This window comes from Phoenix dactylifera, chromosome 3 (assembly GCF_051530095.1).
Source record: "Phoenix dactylifera cultivar Ajwa chromosome 3, Ajwa_hap1_PhDact_Kaust_v1.1, whole genome shotgun sequence".
In the NCBI taxonomy this organism is placed as follows: domain Eukaryota; kingdom Viridiplantae; phylum Streptophyta; class Magnoliopsida; order Arecales; family Arecaceae; genus Phoenix; species Phoenix dactylifera.
This window is the reverse complement of record NC_143192.1, coordinates 52,024,908-52,046,347: the sequence shown is the minus strand read 5'-3', so window position 1 is coordinate 52,046,347 and position 21,440 is coordinate 52,024,908. Positions and strand designations below refer to the sequence as shown.

The 21,440-nt window shown below is 39.0% G+C and overlaps 1 protein-coding gene across 3 annotated transcripts; it reads right to left on the bottom strand.

Moving 5' to 3' along the window:
• LOC103724132 (DNA topoisomerase 2-like) lies at window positions 1-21,276 on the bottom strand. Of its 3 annotated transcripts, XR_005507851.3 has the most exons (7): window positions 20,847-21,276; window positions 20,350-20,752; window positions 20,057-20,262; window positions 19,860-19,973; window positions 19,663-19,776; window positions 19,403-19,566; window positions 1-422 (listed from the first exon to the last, which is right to left on the bottom strand). XR_005507851.3 is itself a non-coding variant. In XM_017846887.5 (6 exons), the coding sequence occupies exons 3-6, from the start codon at window positions 20,168-20,170 to the stop codon at window positions 19,462-19,464; spliced, it is 447 nt and encodes a 148-aa protein (XP_017702376.1). In that variant the 5' UTR covers window positions 20,171-20,262; window positions 20,350-20,752; window positions 20,847-21,276; the 3' UTR covers window positions 16,482-19,461. The 3 variants fall into 3 exon arrangements, 1 of the variants encoding a protein (XP_017702376.1); XM_017846887.5 differs by lacking the exon at window positions 1-422 and having other exon boundaries at window positions 16,482-19,566; XR_001880407.5 differs by lacking the exon at window positions 1-422 and having other exon boundaries at window positions 16,607-19,566; window positions 20,088-20,262.
• Between the last annotated feature and the right edge of the window lie 164 nt (window positions 21,277-21,440).

Genomic DNA, 21,440 nt, shown 5'->3' with positions numbered 1-21,440 from the left:
AATATTAGGTTTAAAAGCACACAGCCATCTTATCAAGCATTCCTAAAATGCAAAGCATCATGTTATTTTTAGTGTTTAGTTCTACAGACATTCAGAAGGAGATATTATAAGTTTTGGACAGGTTTTCAAAATTGCCACCACTAGGAAAAGCATAAGTACTCCAGAATAGCCGGAGAATCAAGCTCGAGCCCTACTGCCTAAGAAGTTGGACAATCAGAAAGAGAGAGAAAAAGCTAACATATCCGTAGACCACACTTTACAAGACAAAACAAATACAACCCACGCCATAAATTCCATAACTCGGATGACCGTAGCTCCCTTTCATACATGAAGGCTGATATTTATGATTTCCATAGCAACAATGCCACGCTTACCCTCGTTGATTCTGATTCCCAGGGTCACTCTAGGTAGCTGCCTCTTACCTATGTGATATGAATAATGTAGTTGATCAACGGTAAAGTTCAGATGAAAAAGTCCACTTATAATGAAGCACAAAACCATAGATGATATCATTGAGGATAATATTTTTTTTCCTGTAATCTCTCCTGTCAGGTGAAGTTACCAGAAGTGTGCAGAAAAATCCTGAAAATATAAGCATGCAGAGCTCGTTGCAACAGATGGATATCCACCAAGCCGATGAGTCAATGAAGACAACCTTAAAATTGTATAACATCTCTTGTACAAACATTTCTATTGCACTACAAAGAAAGTGTATATAGCCTGCTTCGCTTCATTCCTACCAACTTTAGTTATAAGCTGCCGTGTTAGTTTGCCATTCCCCTTACCACACCCAGGTTCAAGTGCAAGTTTCTTACATAGATCAGGCTCATCATTAGTAAAAGGGAAGAAAAATTATATAAATGCCTATAGATCTAGCAGGTGGGACAGACAGTAGCTTTCCACAATTAACTTAATATGGAGCATCTTGGGAAGAAAACCATTCAAAAAGATATTCCTAAACAATTAAGGAGAGAAAGAATACTAGTTTATAGAATAAATAGCTTTCCTCGGGAACCAATTGGGACATTTGATTGGAGAGTATGTAACGCAAGTTTCATGAGACATTTCATTCGACATTTCACTGGATCAGATTAATGTGTTATTGTGTAAAATGGTTTTCCTAAAATTATGAATTCAAAAACAACCAAACATAAGGCATCCAACTTGATTATTCTTTTTAAAATATGGTCTTCCCAGAGGTGATACTACCGCATGACTGAGAATATGGAACCTTTTGGATTAAATAAATTTGTATTTTTTATTTCATGTCTTAATTATCCTCTCTGTTGTAACTTAATATGGCTAGTAATATAGTGTCTCAATTTTCTCCATACGATTTCAGCATTCCCCTGTTTCCTTCCCTTTTGATTGGACCCATATAATACTGCATGACAATCTAGAGGTAAATTTTGTAGTCCTTACTTTTTAAAATCTGTTTAGCAAAAGTAACAAGTTTTAATACAGTTTTAAGTTTAAGATACTAAACTTGTCTAATATGGTCGAAGTTTTGGATGTTTAAAGTAAAGTCACTAGGAAAAAATAATAAATCCCCCAGCCCAGGGTTCTCTTATCTTCCAAGTTAGTTCACAAATATTTGGCATGGTCGGCGGAGCTGTCCCAAACCATCCGGTTCGGAACGTACCGAGCCGTACTGATGACTGACCGGAATGATTCTGATAATCAAAACGAGTACCGACGATGGAGGGGGAGAAGAAAAAGGAAAGAAAATAGAGAGAGAGAGAGAGAGAGAGAGAGCAGGGAGGAAGGTGGAGGCCGGCCGGCGGAGGGCCGGGGAGCCGCTGCGCGGAGAAGGAGCTCCGCCTCCCCGATTTTGAACATAATGAAACAAGGTACCGGAGGCGGAGCCCCTCTTCCGCCTCTTCCACGTGGCTCGCTAGCCCTCCGCTAGCCTTCCTCCCACTCTCTCTCTCCTCTCTCTCTCTTTGTCTCTCTGCCGTTCTCCCTCTCCCTCACCCCCTTTATCGTGTCGGTACGAGCTCGCGATGGAACAACATGGTGCCGTACCGACTTGAGTCGCTGGGCAACCGGTCTAGGGTTTCGATTCCGGCACAACAATCCTTGCAATATGGTCTTAATTAACCTAATCCAAATTGAGGGTACAAAGTGGATTCGGATGTTTGCAAGTAGAACGCATAGATATTTGGGGTATGAAAGCATCTCAGGAGCATCTCTACAAAATAATCGGGTACTTCTTGAGTTATTGCATGGCACAGAAATACATGATTGATGGAACAAACAAATGCTACATGTACCATCCAATAAGACTGATCTTGAGTAAAGTGATGCCAACAAAAATACTTCATTTAAGACATGGTTGAAGAACTAGGATAAGGCGTAGAAATCAAGGTGTAGGAATACGAGCAAAATTAAGATTGTAACCACAATGTCGCACCTAATGTAGAATCTTCTAGTTATTAAGCGCAAACCACCGACATGGTACAAGATATCTAAATTTTGTGTTCAAATTTCATCAATCATGCATCACTAAGCATCCAGGAGCATTTCAACTGGATGATATTTACCAAAAGATCTAACATGAACCAATTGTGGAAAGATACAAAAGTTCAAAATCTCTCTATACAGGAATATAGTTAACATGAAGATTTTTGCAACTGAGAAATGCAGATAACCATTAATAGACTAAATTACTGGACCAATTGCATACTTCAAAACCATGGTCTTCCTATTTATTGGGATCAACAAGTTGTATCCTTGATAGCTAATTATCAAGACAAAAAACAATGAGAAATTGAATAGATAAAACCAAGGCATTTATCCAATATAGTGATATACCATGTCCGAACGGCTCATAGTTTTTTCATGGAATAATAAAAATGGAGGAAGAAAGGGTAATAAAAAAAAAGGAGAGAAGAAAGAGTAAATCATAACCATATCAATGGACTTTAACCCATCTATTCAAGCTTGGCTTTCTAAAATGATCTAGCTATTCATTTGTGCTAACCATTTTTATTGACACTTCAATCCCTTCAAATTCTCCCTAAAAGCTTTCTTACAACTTCTCAAATGAATATCTTTCCTGATTTCAAACTGTAATACCCCCAAAAAAAAAATAAAAAAAAAAGAGAGAGGGGTGGGCGGGCCGGCCCGAAAAGACCGGGCCCATCCACCATATACGATCGTGCCTAGGGCACGATCGTGGGAGAAGAGACACCACAAAAAAAAAAGGGGGGGGGGGGGGGGGCGGCGGCGTGAGGGGAGGCCGGTCGTCGGGGGAGGCGACTCGCCGGAGGGGATCGAGCGCCGGAGAGGATCGAGCGCCGGAGAGGGAGATCCGGCCGGCCGCGGAGGGGGGGGGAAAACCTTCCTCTTTCCTTCGGTGAAGACCCTCCATTTCTCCGCCGATTCCTCGCCGGAAAGGCCGCCGGAGCACCCATCGGACCGAGGTAAGCGTGGATCCTTTCTTTGCACTTCATTGCTTGGATTTTGGGTGGCTTTGGTGGGGATTTGGCCGGTGAGATCATCGAAGAAAGGTCCGAAACAGGGTACCCCTGTTCGGCTCCTCTCTTCCGGATTCCGTCGCCGCCGGCCGCCGGGATTGGCTGAGATCCATGGCATATGAGGATTGTATCGGGACTGTGGGTTGGTCGAGAGGGATTTCTAGGGTTTTAGAGGGGATGGAAAGAGGTGGACCGAGATCACCTTCCTCGTGATCCCATCTCCTTTCCTTCCCCTCGTTGGTTGGCCGCCGGCCGACCACTGTCGCCGGTGGTGCCGCAGTTGATGGCCATCACTGGCCGGCCGTCGTCGCCTGTCACGACCCCGCCCCGTTCCCGGCGGGCCGCCGCGACGGTCCTAGGGTGCGGGTAGGCATAAGGCCACCAGCCACTGCGTAGAACCCTACTACCTATCAATCATCAATAGATCTTGAAAAATTTGGCATGATACATGCACAAAATGATCACTTTTCCTATAGTGACCTGTCAGGATTATCTCAATACATACAACACACTACCTGTCAGAGCAGCAATCACATAATCTGTCACAATATAACCTGGACAACACATGTATCATCACAGGCATACAACTGATCTGCACATATATATATACCTGCTCTCCAATCCATTCATGGTCAAACCCATATCCACAACAGGATCTATGACTGTAACTATGCACTATATACAATAGAAGGTTTATAATACACCAAAAGGTATAAACCTCTATCTACATTATACTATACTATACTATGGAGCGGCACAGCTAGCAGGCAACCACTAATCCTGCTCTTCTCTATACAATACCTGCCCTGCAATCAAAAACACCAAACTGGGGAGTGAGTATATAAATACTCAGTGAGTGGAGTAGAAAGTACTATGCACATGAGACCAGATATAATCATGGCTCGAGGTGAAATCTCAAGATCAATAATAAGATGAACATGATCTCAACATAGAGAATATGGAGTAAGTCATCAATATCACCACAATCAATATCAACTCATCGGAAGCATATATGGAATAATCAAGTCAACATATATGCTACTCATGAATATGCTCAACATGTCATAGTACTGAATCATATAAATCAGGTGGAATCAAGTCACACTTGGCAACATTTATAAAAATGAATAAGGAATGCGCTCATGTGCAAAGTACATGACTCCCACTCACCTGTCAATCCGGCACAGCCCTGATACGCCTCCAAAAATCTACAGCAGGCAGTGGGGAACTTCTTCCTCTTGTTCCCTAGCTTCTTGCCCAACTGTGACATGCATTTATAATACATTTAGTCCTGTATCAAGGGCTATAATCTACGTGCCAATTATAATATAGGAAACTTTAATTGATTCAACTCCCCCATTCCCTAAATCTTTTCTTTTCTTTCTTCTTTTTCTTTTTAATTAATTAACTCACCATTTATGTGTATTAGGGACTCCCTTGCATGAGTACAAGGTCCCTTTTAGCTTGATCTAGGCTTAATACTCTATTATAGCATGAAATCCCTTATTTTCCACCCGGATGAACAGTAACCCGGACCGACAGCCGGTTACTTCATCCCGGGTTTGATCCACTTTTCAAACTCCAGATTTGATGAAATTTTTACCTAACATTCTACACTCATAGAAAATTCCAAAGAGATAACATGCATTGCTATCGGAGGTCGTTTGACCCCCTAAATAATTCACCGAAGTTGGGACTTCGACACAGTTTTTCCGTAGTGCCGGAAAAATTTGTCAAAATCCGATTCTTCCTCTTTTAACCGCCTCTACAACCCTTATCCGACCCCTTTAGACTATATCCACCCTTTGTATAGCCTAATGTCATCAAAAGACTAGATAGGGATGGATATTTACCTTTTTTTTTTTGGAAATCGAGGTCCTTGCGTAGAGGGAAAGGAGATCTACGTTTTTCCCTTCAGCTGGAAGTGCAACCGGGATCCCTCTCCTCCTCGAATCCCCTTCTTCTTCTTCTTTCTTCTTCTTCTTTTTCTCTTTTTTTTTTTTCTTTCTCTCTGTGTTTCCACGCCTGAGACCTCCCTCTCCTCTCTGTTTCACGTCTGAGCCACCAAACCCTCCTAATTAAGTCACATCACATACCAAAAATTTCCATTTTGCCCCTAACACTTCAGCATATCTGCTGTTATGCCATTAACTTTTGATTCCTTCCCATTTTGCCCCTTATATCAATTTAAAGGACTATTCTATCCTTTTATATATATATATATAAAAAAATTAGGGTTATTACATCGCCGAGGATGGGCACCTTGGTGGCTGTGCCATCCTGATCCGAGAAGAGAGGGAGGGATCGGTCCCCCTGTTTTGAGAAGGAGGAAGAGTTTTCTCTCTCCTCTCTTCTCTCTCCTAGGTTCTCTCTTGTTTATTAGTTCCTCTCCCTCTACTTGGATTATTTCTCTCCAATTTTCTCTCTCTAGATTGGAGTTTTCTCTCTCTAGTTTGATCCGAGGAGATCATTGTTTGTAAGGATTGCTGGATAGTCGTGGGTCAATGGAGGGTTTTGGGTTGTCAGATACTCCGGATAATTTTTAATATTGATTTGGTTCTGTAGGGCAACAAACTGTTGGACAAAGAGACATTGAGCAAGGTTCTACGCACCCTAGCTAATTCGTAGATCACGGTGGTCTGTCTGGGTTGTCAGCAAAATGTAAGATTCCTTTTACGCCAATCCTACATGATATAAATATTTTGCACTATATATATGTTTGATATGCTATGATCCAGACAAAGCAAAAATAGTTTATATTAAATTATATTTTGGTCGTGTTGGCTTGTGATTGGAATTATGATGGATGCATGTATGTGTATAACCTATATCTGCATAATTGGATTTATGGATGTGGTGGCATGGACTAACCATGTTATATTGATTGCCCCGTCACGGGCTGGAAACGTGACCATGGTTAGTCTAGGTCGGATAAAGTGGAAAAGGGAATGGATGTGTGTTTGTGAATTGATTAAATGAACAGGGACTTTGGGCTTATCTCGTTATTATTGATTGCCCCATCACAGGCTGGAAATGTGATATTATCGATTGCCCCGTCACAGGCCGGAAATGTGACACTATCGATTGCCCCATCACAGGCCGGAAATGTGATACTATCGATTGCCCCGTCACGGGCCGGAAACGTGACCGGGATGTAGCCCAAAGTCGGAAAAGATAATTGATCCGGATCAAGTTAACATAGAATGGGAAGAAAAAGCATTGAAAATAGTCATAGTGATTTATAAGCTATATATATACTATATCATTCTTATGTGGCCAGACTTTCATTGATGTTTGATGTATAATTATGGACTTTTATTGATGCTTGATGTTCATAATTATATTGATTATTTGAGTCTTATGGAAACTGTTTATGATTTCATGAAATGTGCATCGATTTGTCGTGGTTTTCGAATTCATATTATTATTGTGTTGGTATGGATGTGTAGAGATTCTTACTGGGCTGTAAAGCTCACCCCCTTCTTCTTTCTTTTTCTTACCAGAGTTGCAGGATGCATAGTTTTGGATGGGATGGGCGCAGAGTGCGAGTACCAGAGTCATTAGTTAGTTAGTTGTTTGTCCTTCTTTGATGTCGATGAATATTTGAAGAGCTCGTAATTGAACTATTTGTTTATTTTGACATGTCGGATTTGTCTATTTGGATTATTAGATTAATTGTGGATTTATTGGAATTTTGTTAATTATAGGCCTTGCATGATCTTTAGGGCACTGCTCTAGGGCTCATGCGGCCGGTCGCGCGCCGGACCCGGGTGCGAGGTTCGGGGCGTGACACAAACCCTTAAACATAACCCAAAGCCCCTTGTCATACCATCCCAACAATTTCCATGACAACTTGTCCTTTATATTTGAAACTTTTGCAATTAGTCAATTAGTGAAATTACTCTAGTCTGCCCATGGTTTTACTGTATGTTCATTCTTGCATTTTTATTTATATATTTTATTGTGTTACTGATAGTTAAAGGTTTACATTATTGAAAATTAGGAACTTGTATAAGATCAATCCATTTTAGGGCATTAAGGTATATAAGCAATAGGAGTTCCTTGGCAGGTAAATAATTTACAAGAAAATTTACAAGGGTGTTTGGCATAAACGGTAAGATGCTCAGGCATAGTGTAAAATGTAAAGGGAAAGATGAAATTGAAACAAAACTAAGAAAGATATTACAATTGGCACTCTAGTAGAAGATTGAGTGTTGCACCAGCAGAGTATAATGCATGAAGAACTAGGAGACTGTTATATTCCACAAGATTATAAGAATGCCTAATAGATAAGTTGCTTAGATTTAAGAGGACATTTATATGACTAAATGGACTAAATTAAACATTTAAATGGGTAGTGCTTTAGTATTAAGCACCATATAACCTTTTAGGTGACAACGTAAGTGCTTTAGACAAAACAATTCAAGATGATATACCAAACAGTCTAGAAGTTATATGCAGAAAACAACTAAATGAGAAAAACAAAGACTTTTGTATACATTGAAAGGGTTTCCATATTGAATCAGATATTTCATCAGAGTCTATAGGAAAACTAAATATAGAGATGATGCGTGGAAAAGACTCAAGAAATCAAACTACTTGTCATAGCACAAAAGTAAGATAACCCTCAGAGTCTTTGATTAATGATAGGGTTTTTGCATGGATACCTTCTAAATATCAGATTTTGCGTGAATACCCTTCTAAAATTGATATTTGCATGTATACCCTCGTAAAATACTTGTTTTGCTATTTTACCCTTTTTTATTCTTATTTTTGCATATATACCCATGCCATCTAACGCCGTTAAAAAATTAACGGTTTCAAATTAAAATGACTAAAATACCCTTAATGGGTAGGCATGCAAATAGAAATTTATATAAGGGTATACAAGCAAATAGTAACTTTACAAAGATATTCATGCAATTTTCTATATTTAGAAGGATATATACACAAAAAAAATCTTAGAAGATGGAAAGAATTTAGATATATTAATTAATGTGATAGCCTTTATAATCCTTTATAACAGCCAACATCAACTAACCAGCTCTTTTATCTTCCAAAGTAGTACTTAAGTTTTGTAGAATTCTTAACCTTCCTAAAATATCCTCCAAATTTTACCTTTAATTTGAATAGTTGTTGCTCTATTTAAGAACCTGTACATTGAATAAATAAGTATACACGATATAAATTGTAAGAGAGAGTGCTTATCAACCAAACCTATCCTAACAAAATAAAAGAAAAAAAATAACATGCAGCCATATTATGTTTCAACAATCAATCAAAAATGGGTGATATTTTGTTTTTCTCACCTTCAAATAAAGTATATAATATGCGGTTAGAAACCAAAAAAAAAATTTAATTCAGGTTCACAGTGAAAAATAGAAATGAAATAAATCTAATCTAATTAATCTTCCACTGGAATGGTTCTGATCGACTCGTTCGACAAGGATCATCAAAAAAAAAAAATACAGGTTTTCTGATTTCTGATGCGAGTAGCCACGTTGATCCAGACTCGCCTCATCGGAATCACCACTCGATCCCACCAGCACTCCATCCCTTCCTCTTCTCCTAAATTTTGCTTCTCTCTCTCTCTCTCTTGTCTCTAACCAGTTCTCGGCTCCGGGCTTGGGCCCTTGATCGGGATCCCGATACGCAGGGGGCGGGCGGGTGCCGGGGGGCGGGGGGGAGGTGGTGGTGCGGGGGATGGGGAAGCCGGGCACCGCGCGGCGGGGGGGGGGGGTGTTGGGAAAAACTTAGATGTGCATGCGGCCAAATTCTCGGGCCGCGTGCGCGTTTGAGAAAAAAAAGAAAACGCCCAACGAGCGTTTTCTTTTTTGGATGAACTGGGCACGCGCCAGCGGGCGCCAACTGGCGTCCGCTGGCGCACGTTGCCCACGTTCGCGTTAAGAGCGCGGACGCGTCCGCGGAAGGCGTGGACGCATCCGCCATAAAGACCATTTTGCCCCTGTTAAAAATCCTATATAAACTCCTCTATTTCATCCTATTTGAAAACGAAAAATTACGGAAAAATAGTAGAAAAATTCTGAAGAAATTCTTCCTCCTCTTAGCCACTTTTGATTTTTGTTTCTATTCAATTTATTTTATTCTTTTTATTCCAGTCTTTGCTGGATCTGCAAGTCCGATCGGGTTCGCTTTGACTTCTTCCGAGACGTGCCGAAGAAGAAGTTGTAGGGTCGTCGTATCTCAGAGGAGGATTGCCGGGAGATCCGTACGTGGGGGCAAATACTTCTTTGGGACAGCGTCTACGCGCTTCGACCTGCCTTCAATCAGGCTACTTTCTTCTACTTTTATTTTTAATTTAATATTAGTAGATTTGTAGGATTTGAAATTCTATAATACAAATTTATTAAATGCATAGATTTATTTTGTGCTAGAATAGATTTATTTTGCATTGAAATAGAATTATTTGGATGCCGAATAATATGCATGTATATTATTCCCTTTAAGATTTTTTATTAATTGAATTAATAGATTTATTTGTTTATTTATATGATATATTGCTAACAATCCAAAGAAGTATTTGTTTATTTTTTGTTAGTAATATATAATTCATTAAAATTTTTATTACAATTGTGGCATATTAGATTTTAATTGCAATAATTGTTTTTGCTAGTACATCATTAATAATAAATTATTCTAAAGAGGTAATAATTTGATTAACCTCCAAGAGGTTTATTATACCTCCATTTGGACTCCTCAAGAAGTAATTTGCCAATCCCATTCAAACAGAAAATTCGAAAATTGGTTAATATATAATAATTAATTTAAAGAATTGACTTATTAAATCTCAATCAATCATTCTAATAAAGGAATAAATCTTTTAATTCGTTGAATTGACATTTTAGATCTTAATTACAATAATTGATTTGCCGTAAAATTAGTAATCAATTATTCTAATAAGGCAATAAATCAATTCTAACATATAATTCATTAAATTGATATTTTAAATTTCAATTAAAATAATTGATTTGTTACTACTAAATTAGTAATCAATTATTGCTAATTCGAAAAATTCAAACGAAAAATTCTAAAATTAGTTAATCTATAATATCTAATTTAAGTTTGCACTTAGATTATTCTAAAAATTGAATTTGTGTGATTTTTAGTGACTATATCCACTAACTAATAGTGTCTAAGAAAAGCTTGTCAAAAAGGCATACGTGCCTAAGAAAGGCTGGTACTTAAGTGAGCCTAGTGCTCCACCACCGATCTGGAGCTGATCTGGCTATTAGTTTTTTTGATATATCAATTAGACATCCAAAGTTCAATATAAATATTAGTGCAATTTTTTGACATAGATGTTTTGCCTTCAATCAGGTTTCTGTCTCTATTCTGTAACCCTGATCCTATGGCCTCAAACACTAGTAACCATCTTAGTGCCAAGCCTGAAAAATTTGATAGCTATAACTTTAGGAGGTGGCAGAACCAAATGCGGTTCTGGCTCACCACATTAGGGTTAATCTCAGCCATAGGTGAAAGTACTACTGAAGTTGATAACGGGTCCAACCCAACAACCTCTTCCAACACTGAACATTCTGCCTTCACTAGCACACCCTCTAGGACACCTGATGAGATAGATTATCATTGTATCCATAGAATCCTAGGTGCTCTTTCTGAGAGGCTGTATGATATCTATTATACAGCCAAGAGTGCCAAATAACTCTGAGACACCTTAGATAGCAAATATGGTCTTGATGATGCTGGGGTAAAGAGGTTCAAGGCCTCCGACTTCAATAATTTTAGGATGGTGGACTCAAAGCCTATGAACGACCAAATCCATGATTTTGAAATCCTGATCCACTAGCTTAGGGCTAATAGAACCAATTTGGATGAATCATTCCAGGTAGCCTGTCTGATAGATAAACTACCTACTTCCTGGTCTGATTTTGCTAAGACCCTTAGCCATACCCAAGGAGTTCTCACCCTAACCCAAGTCTTGAACTCTACTAGGATTGAAGAGCAGCACAGGCTCAGGAGTAATACCTCTACTGGACCCAAGAATAATGCATATAATGTAAAGGCCCCTCCTAAGAAAAATTAGAACCGACCCTTCCGTAAGAATTTCAAAAAGAAACCCTACAACCCTAGAAACCCTAACCACCACTATAATAGGAAACCTATTCAATCCCAGGAGCAGAAGAAGAAGAAAGAGGAAGATGGTGCTCGTTTCTGTTATGTGTGTGGTCGAACCAATCATTTGTCTCCCCATTGCTTCTATAAGAAGACTGCACCTCTTCAATCTAAGAAAAAGGGTCCACACACAACCAGTACTCAAGTCAACATGGTGACTTCCGGCGCTGGCTCCTCTGAGATAGCTTTCAGATCTGTTTCCTTCACTCCTGAAGTTAACATGACTTTACAAGCACTTGATTGGTGGATTGATACCGGAGCTGATATTCATATTTGTTCGGATCGCTCCTGATTTTCTTCTTACCAGATCTCAAGTGGAGGAGCTGTGATCATGGCAAACAGCTCGGAGGTGCGTGTGCTAGGAGTAGGATGTGTGGATTTAAAGCTTACCTCTGGAAAAGTCCTGTCCCTGCACGGCGTCCAACATGTTTCAGTTGTTAGGAAAAATCTCATTAGTGGTTCCTTGCTTGTCCAGCAAGGCTTTTGTCTTGTTTTTGAGTCCAATAAGGTTGTAATTTCTCATGGTGTAATGTTTATTGAAAAAGGATTCCTTAGTGAAGGATTGTTCAAGTTGAATGTAATAGCTCCTTCAATAAATGAAAATCTTTTGATTATGAATATAGAACCCCCTTCTATTTGGCATGGTAGATTAGGTCATGTAAATTATAATTCAATTAAGCAACTTATGAACCTAAATCTAATACCAAAAAGTGATCTTAAGAACCATAAGAAATGTCAAATTTGTGTAGAAGCCAAACTCCCTAGGAAGCCTTTTAAATCCATTAATAGGGATTCAGATCTATTAGAGTTGATCCATAGTGATGTGTGTGACTCTGGTAGAACTTTTAGGGGAGGTAACAGATACTTTGTGACATTCATAGATGATCTATCCAAGTTCTGTTACATCTACCTAATTAAAACCAAAGATGAGGTCCTCAGCAAATTTAAAATTTTTAAGATCGAAGCTGAGAACCAACAGGAAAAGAAAATTAAAATCCTTAGATCAGATCGGGAAGGTGAATATACATCTAATGAGATAACTCAATTTTGTGAAGATCATGGAATCATTCATGAAGTGACTGCTCCCTATTCTCCCCAACCAAATAGCGTAGCAGAAAGGAAGAATAGGACTTTAATGGATATGGTGAACTCCATGCTTATAAGCTCAGAAGTGCCAGAGAATTTGTGGGAGGAAGCTCTAGTTTCAGTTTGTTATATCCTTAATAGGATTCCCTCTAAAAATAATGATCTAACCCCATATGAAGTTTGGAAACATAGAAAACCTAATCTTAGCTATTTGAAAGTGTGGGGGTGCTTGGCAAAAGTAAAAATACCTAATTTTAAGAGAAAAAAAATAGGGCCTAAAACAGTGGATGCCATATTCATAGGTTATGTAGCCAATAATAATGCTAATAGATTTCTGGTGATAAATTCAGAAGTAAGTGATATTAGTAACAACACCATCATAGAAGCCAGAGATGCAACATATTTTGAAGACACCTTTCCACTTAGAACTAGAGTAGATAGCGATATAGCTAGTAGCTCTAGTAGAATAACGACAAGAGAAATAGAAGTAGAAGCAGAACCTAGGAGGAGTAAGAGATCTAGGGTAGAGAAAACATTTGGAGATGACTTCTATACCTTTCTTATAGAAGATTCTCCAACTACCTTTGAGGACGCAATGAAATCCTTGGATTCACCTTTTTGGAGAGAAGCTGTGGACAATGAGATGCAATCAATTATCTAAAATCATACTTGGAAATTGACTAATCTTCCTCCTGATTGTAAAACTATAGGGTGCAAATGGATCTTTAAGAAGAAACTTAGGCCTGATGGCTCTGTAGATAAATTTAAGGCTAGATTAGTAGCCACGGGTTTTACTCAGAGACCTGGGATAGATTTCTTTGATGTTTATGCACCTGTAGCTAGGATTACTACTATTAGGATCCTTATAGCATTAGCCTTCATTCATAGATTAGTGATTCATCAGATGGATGTTAAGACAGCTTTTCTAAATGAAGACTTAAATGAAGAAATCTATATGGACCAGCCAGAGGGATTTAAAACCCCAGGCCAAGAAAATAAAGTTTGTAGACTAGTCAGATCTCTCTATGGTCTTAAACAAGCACCTAAGCAATGACACTTGAAATTTGATGAAACCATAATGACATTTGGATTTGAAATCAATAGTACAGACGAATGTGTATACCATAAGAGAGTTGGAAATAAATTTGTGATCTTGTGTCTTTATGTAGATGATATACTGATCTTTGGATTAGACCTTCAGATAGTTGATGAAGTAAAACAATTTCTAAATCATAAGTTTGATATGAAAGATTTGGGACAAGTTGAATTAATTTTAAATACCAAAATAATTAGAAGTGGAAATAGTATTGAGCTATCCCAAAGTCATTATGTTGATAAAATACTCAATAAATTCAATTATATCGATTGTCAGCCTATCTCTACTCCATTTGATCCCTCTACTCATCTTAAGAAGAACTTAGGAACTCATGTCCTTCAAAGCCTATATGCTCAAATCATAGGCTCACTAGGATTCCTAGCAAACTATACCAGGCCAGACATAGCATATGCTGTAAATAGACTTAGTAGATATACTGTTAATCCAAATAGAAATCACTGGATAGCATTAGAGAGGATCCTTAGGTATCTTAAGGGTACCAAGTCCTATAGTTTGCACTTTAGTGGATTTCCAGCTGTTCTAGAAGGCTATAGCGATGCCAACTGGATCAACGACATCTTAGATGTTAAATCTACCACAGGATATGTCTTTCTTCTAGGAGGAGCTGCTGTGTCTTAGAAATCTACCAAACAAACTTTGATATCTAGGAGTACCATGGAGTCTGAACTGATAGCTTTAGACACTACTAGCACTGAGGCTGAGTGGCTCAGAGATCTATTAATAGACCTTCCAGTAGATGAGTCACCTTTACCACCTATCTCTTTACATTGTGACTGTAAATCTGCAATAGATAAATACAACCAAGAAAATGTCAATGTAAAAATGAACAGGCACTTGAAAGTACGTCATAAATTATTAAGATATAAATTGAAAAATAATGTTATTGCCTTGAATTTTGTAAAATCAGAAAATAATTTGGCTGATCAGCTTTCTAAAGGCTTATCTAGAACAGTGGTTCTAGAGTCGTCGAGGGGGATGGGGCTTAGCCCATAAAGATAGATCACCACGGTGGGAACCCAACCTTGAAAGGTTCAATGGGTAGAAACAAACCGAAGTGTGACTAAAAGGAGCACTATTTCATGTTTTCCTTATCCCTTTGGCGCTAGTGCTCATAAAAGCAAACGGTAGGATGAGTTCGTTTGTATCTTAATGAGTCCGAGACCCAAGAGGCAGGAGCTTCCTTGCTAGCTTCCTTATTAGGACTTACCTATATATGCAGTCGTGAGGCCGCGATTATGAAAAATGGGCGATTCCCTAAAAAGCACATTATAGATACCTACGCATGGCCATAATAGCGCAACCCGCTTAGAACCCAGATCGGGCTATATTATGTGTGCTGTTGATTTAATCTAAGCCATGGACCGAGGTTCAAGATTAAGACCACCTTGGCTCCACAGATGTAATCAATTGTCACTAAGTGAAGGTTCAAACCGAAAGGTACCTACACCTATTACATAATATAAGATATCCAACATTTTATTTTGATTTTAAAATTATTTAAGTTTTTGTGGGGGATTGTTGGAAAAAACTTAAATGTGCACGCGGCCAAAGAATTTGGCCGCATGCGCTTTTGAGGAAAAAAAAGGAAACGCCCAACGAGCGTTTTCTTTTTTGGATGAACTGGGCACGCGCCAGCGGGCGCCAACTGGCGTCCACTGGCGCACGTTGCCCACGTACGCGTTAAGAGCGCGGACGCGTCCGCGGAAGGCATGGACGCATCCGCCATAAAGACCATTTTGCCCCTGTTAAAAATCCTATATAAACCCCTCTATTTCATCCTATTTGAACACGAAAAATTACAGAAAAATAGTAGAAAAATTCTGAAGAAATTCTTCCTCCTCTTAGCCACTTTTGATTTTTGTTTCTATTCAGTTTATTTTATTCTTTTTATTCCGGTCTTTGCTGGATCTACAAGTCCGATCGAGTTCGCTTTGACTTCTTCCGAGACGTGCCGAAGAAGAAGTTGTAGGGTCGTCGTATCTCAGAGGAGGATTGCCGGAAGATCCGTACGTGGGGGCAAATACTTCTTTGGGACAGCGTCTACGCACTTCGACCTGCCTTCAATCAGGCTACTTTCTTCTACTTTTATTTTTAATTTAATATTAGTAGATTTGTAGGATTTGAAATTCTATAATATAAATTTATTAAATGCATAGATTTATTTTGTGTTAGAATAGATTTATTTTGCATTGAAATAGAATTATTTGGATGCCGAATAATATGCATGTATATTATTCCCTTTAAGATTTTTCATTAATTAAAATAATAGTTTTATTTGTTTATTTATATGATATATTGCTAACAAGGTGGGGTGGGGTAGTGCGGGGGATGGGGAAGCCTGCGCGCGGCGGGGGGGGGGGGGGTGTTGTGGTGGAGGTGAAGAAGAGTAAGGGTGGTAATGCCATTTCAAATTTTAATTTTATTTTTAATTAATATAAATATAATTTTTTTAACACCATTATAACAACCGTTAAATTAGGAATATTTATACAATAACAGAGTTTTACGAGGGTATACATGCAAATATCAATTTTGAAAGGGTATTCATGCAAAATTTGATATTTAGAAGGGTATCCATGCAAAAAAACCCTTAATGATATATAAACCTGGAGTTGCACACTAAAACGTGGATATTTTGCAAAAAAGATAAAATAGCAAGAAAATAGTGTAGAATCAACGTAATTTTGTCTTTCTATATATATATGAGGTCAAGTGATTCAAGGAATGATTACATAGAAACGACATAGTAAAACCAGAGGAGCAGAACAACTAAGCAATTTGTGCTCGGCAAACATGAAAATCAATCATTAACAAAGAAAATTCAAAATGTGAAAGCCTATTGAATCATAACCATGCATGAGACTGGCAAATTTCATCATCATCATCATCATGATAATAATAATGAGCGGCAAAGAAGCACCAATGGTCAAAAGTCATAAGAAAGAAATTTTCCCAACCAAGTATAATTGGCATGTTACAAGGTTTTGTAATCCAACTTGGTGCTAATCATGACTTTTGCTCCAACATTCTACATCGAAATTTACTTTGAGTAACTTTTCAAATTAAAAATGAGTCATTATATTCTTTATAAATTAACATTTAACCCCAAGAGTGCTATAAGTGTTGGTGAGCATCAACTTTTGCACAATAAATACTTGTCACATGATTGTGTATAACTCATTAATAGATATCTGGCAAATACTATAGCATATCAGAGTTGTACATACCATACGAGCCAATGTAAGTCAGCACATGGTTATATTGCATATACAATTCAAAGCGGAATATTTTGTTGAGTAGGTTTGGTTCTCTTTTTCGTTTTTCACTCCTAGCTATACCTAGTCTTTTGGCAAGCATGTAGAAAGTCCAATTCACAGGCTTGGAAGTGGAAAACATTTCAACTAAGAAACATTGTAACATTAGAAATAGATATTGTTGGTTTTCAGGTGATTTTATTCCTAGCATGCTAAACTTAAATTTTTATGGAATCAGAGTAGGTTATCCAAGGATCTGGATGTCGCCTTTACTCGGTAAAAAAGTGGTTTCCCCAAAACCATAAATTTGAAACCACCAAAACATGTGGCATATAATTAGGTTTTCCTTTTGCAAAGTGTCCTCCGAGAAGTGATCTTTGCACATCTTGAAGCACTTCATACTTTGGATTAGATTAATTATTATGATTACTTTGTTATGTTTAAAATATGTCCTCTATATCGCAGTATTATAAGATAGTTATATTATGTCTTACAATTTCCACCATACAAACTCAAATCTCGTTTTCTTTTACCTTTCCTTCCTTTCATTGCATATAATATTTCTTTTATGGGGATCTATGGATAAATTCTATAGCAAATATTATTTCAAACGTAGTTATCAAACATCTGTTTAATTACAGCTTAAAATAATTAACCTTTTAAAAGGGTCAGAGTTATTTTTAGATTTTTAAATCAATGTCAGTAGGACCTCTAGTGTAACATTCTGTGAGTTCATTCCATGTCAATTTGCCAATTTTAAGCATGATATAACACTACCTCTGTTACCTAATCCAGAAATATAGGAGCATTGTTTGTCAATTTTAAGCATGTCAATTTGTCAATAGGACCCCTTGTGTCACATTGTTTGAAATCTCACCAGAATTTCCATAAATTAATACATTAGTATCTGGTTATTTTGTATTATAGACATACATGATATAGGAACTAAAAAAGGGTAAAAGAAATGAATACTAAATTCATTATATAATAAGATTGAGAATAGGTAGTGTTGGTAATAAAAGATACTTCAAGCGGATAGAAAGCAAAGGAAAAGAGAGACTGGAGGAGAGCAATAGCAAGATTCAAATAAGAGTTTGGCAGCTTGGATATAAAAAATAAAGATACTTAAGGGTATGACCGAGCATGATGTGGGATATTTATAACTTGGTTCAAACTTTTTCTTCATATATTCACATCCTACAAATTATGACCAAGCATGAGGGGACCTCTATTGGCTTGGCCGGCAATGCTTCGGTTTGTGAAATTACTTCTCCTTTGGACTGTGCGCCGTTCGATTTGCCAGATATTGACGACGAGGACCTTGACGATCTAATTTTTATCACAACATCTTCACAGCTATTATTGTTTGCCTGTTATAATAATCTTGTCCGTGTTGATTTTGATGATAACGATGCGGATTCTGAATTTGATTATATCACGCATTTTAAGATATATGAGTTTATGCCAGAAAATCCTTCCGGATGGTCTCCAGTTGAAAGCATTAATGACAATGCAGTGTTCGGAATATTTATACCACACTTGAACTTCATTGTTTTTCAAGTATGGTAGAAATGTTCCGAATACTGCATTATCATGAATGCTTTCGACATGAGACCATCCGGGAGGGTTTTCCGGCATGAACTCATATATCTTATAATGCGTGACTTAATCAAATACAGAATCCGCATCGTGATCATCAGAATCAATATGAACAAGACTATTATATCAAGCAAACAATAAGAGCTGTGAAGATGTTGTGATGAAAATTAGATCGTCAAGGTCCTCGTCGTCAATATCTGGCAAATCGAACGGTGCATAGTCCAAAGGAGAAGTAATTTCACAAACCGAAGCATTGCCGGCCAAGCCAATAGAGGTCCCCTCATGGTGCGCCACAGAGAGGGGCGAGCTGAATAAATCAGTAATCAACACAGTCCATGATTCATCTCCCAATTTACACACGGCCAAACGACCGTCGTAAGCGCACCCGGCGATCACCACTATGAAATCCGTCGGGGTTGTGCTCGAGCTCGAAAACAAGAAAGCGCCACATGGGAAAATGCGCCGATAATGGAGGAGATCCGAGGTGGAGTCCATGTCATGCCCGATCCTCAGAAACTTCTAATGGACCGGAGAGAATTCGTAGCCGCTCCGGTGGAGGAAACGATCGGCGGGAGGGAGTTGGATTTCGGCTCCGATGAGGGGGTTCAGCAAGAAAAGACGTCCGTCCGCGGGGCGACGTCGAGCAGAAGAAACCAATCGCGGGAGGCGGCGAGGATTACTTTGTTGACAGAAAAAAAAAACGAAAAGGCATTTACCTCAAATTGGCGAAGCGAGTGTTTCCTAGCCCTCAATCTTTTTCTTGCTGAATGCCAATTCAAGCATCTCCATCTTGTTCATCCACCCACATAAAATCTTTCTTATGCTTATGAATATCTTGGAAATATTCCTTTCCTTCTTTTGATGTGCTTGTTCCCAACCCCTACGACAGGCAACATGAATAAGCAATGCTATATGGGAGCTAACAGAATATTAGGCAGATTATATTCTAATTCATTACACTCTAAAACAGGACGACCTTATAATACTTAATAGACCAGCTACTTGCATTCCTTTCCAAACTTTCTTTCCATGCTTCATACTCAGGCATGGAGTAGAATGACAGGACATTCTTGTTTCTGTTATGAGTTGCCTGTAGAACAGAAAATGCATCACTTGCTTCACAATCCTAAATATGACAATTTTCTAACAAAAAACTTTACAATCAAGGCCTACCTTCACTATAGGTGTGATGAATTCAACCATGAACGATGGGATTTTCAGCAGTGATGGCCAAAATGAATGTATGAAGTTAATCAGGAGGCCCTTGATGTGAGAACCATCATGATCCTGCACCAGCAGACAAAGAACCTGTAAGTATGCTGGCACTTTTTTTCCTCCAAGAATGAACATAAACAACATCGAAAACATACCCGATCGGTCATTATCATGAGATGTCCATACCTTAAACCTTTGGTGCTTTCGTACTCCTTCCCCTGCTGCAAACCGAGAATTTGCTTAATGTTCTGGATTTCTGCATTCTCCATTATCTGCTTGTGGCTTGCTTCCCTCACAATCAGTAGCTTACCCCTCAGAGGGAACACACCATAGTGGTTCCTTCCTACTACAGAGATACCATCTGTATATTAAACAGCAAAGCAGAAATTACTTATTCATACTCAGAAGCTTAGATTTTAACAGACTTAACTAAGTTCACGCTACTCACAGCAAGAGCTTTTGCTGAATCTCCCTCTGTCAAAATCAAGGTACACCTCTCAGAGTTCCTTCCACCAGCGTCATTAGCATCCTCAAGAGTTTAGGAATGCCCACAATTCTCTGCCTCTTGGTTCCATCTGTCTTCTTCAATTCCTTACTCTGCTTGAAATCAGCCCATGAGAGGAGGCTATTTACAACTCCCGATTTAGCCACTGCAGAAGAACAGAGTTAGATATACTTATTCAGTTTCAACAGTAGTTTTTTTTTCTCGTCAGTTCAAAAAGAGTAGGTAGGACAACACTGATCCTTTTTAAGAAACTCCTGTGAGAGCTGTGACATGGCTCGTGATTTGGTTGGTAACATATTCCACGAGTTCCACCTTTTACAGTGGCAATCCCATTCACATAGCTGACCTGATAGAATAAGGGAGGTGACATTTATTAACGCAGATTAAAATTTAAAGACAATGAAATTAACTGGCAGAGAGACATCCAGGTTAATACATACCTGCTGGCATTGCCCTTCGATTAAACTAACACAGACGGAGTCCATCGACGGATCCCGCTGCTTGTTGTCAGCAGCATTGACGAGGATCTCGTCGAAGATCTTGTAGAGGTCCGGGACGTAGGTCACCGGCGGTGGACCATCTCACCGTTCTCGTAGACCCAGAGGGTCTGGGTGTGCTTCTCAACAGAGCCGATATAGGTGTCGGGCCTCAGGAGGATGTGCTCCAGCTGCGTCTTCTTCTGGTACATCTCCTCGATGGTCTTCTTGGGGACAGGGGCGGCGCCGCCGCCGCCCTGGGCGGAGTTGTAGGCGGTGCTGGACTGGAGGGTTGCTTCTTCTCGACGGCCATGGTGAGGAGAGACACAGAGGTTGTGTCCGAGAGAGCCAAGCGAGAGAGATAAGACGAGGGTTGTGGGCCTTGTGGCCCTCTCGGAGAGGTTAAGTAGGGGGCAGGGAAAGGAGGGGAGCGGATGGCTGGGTTCGCAACGGTCGAATGATTTGAAATTTGAAATGGGTGGAGGGACGGTGGGGATGGTTTGGAGGATGATCGGGTGGCTGTGGCTGGTCACGGGGTTTGATATTTGGACGAATGAC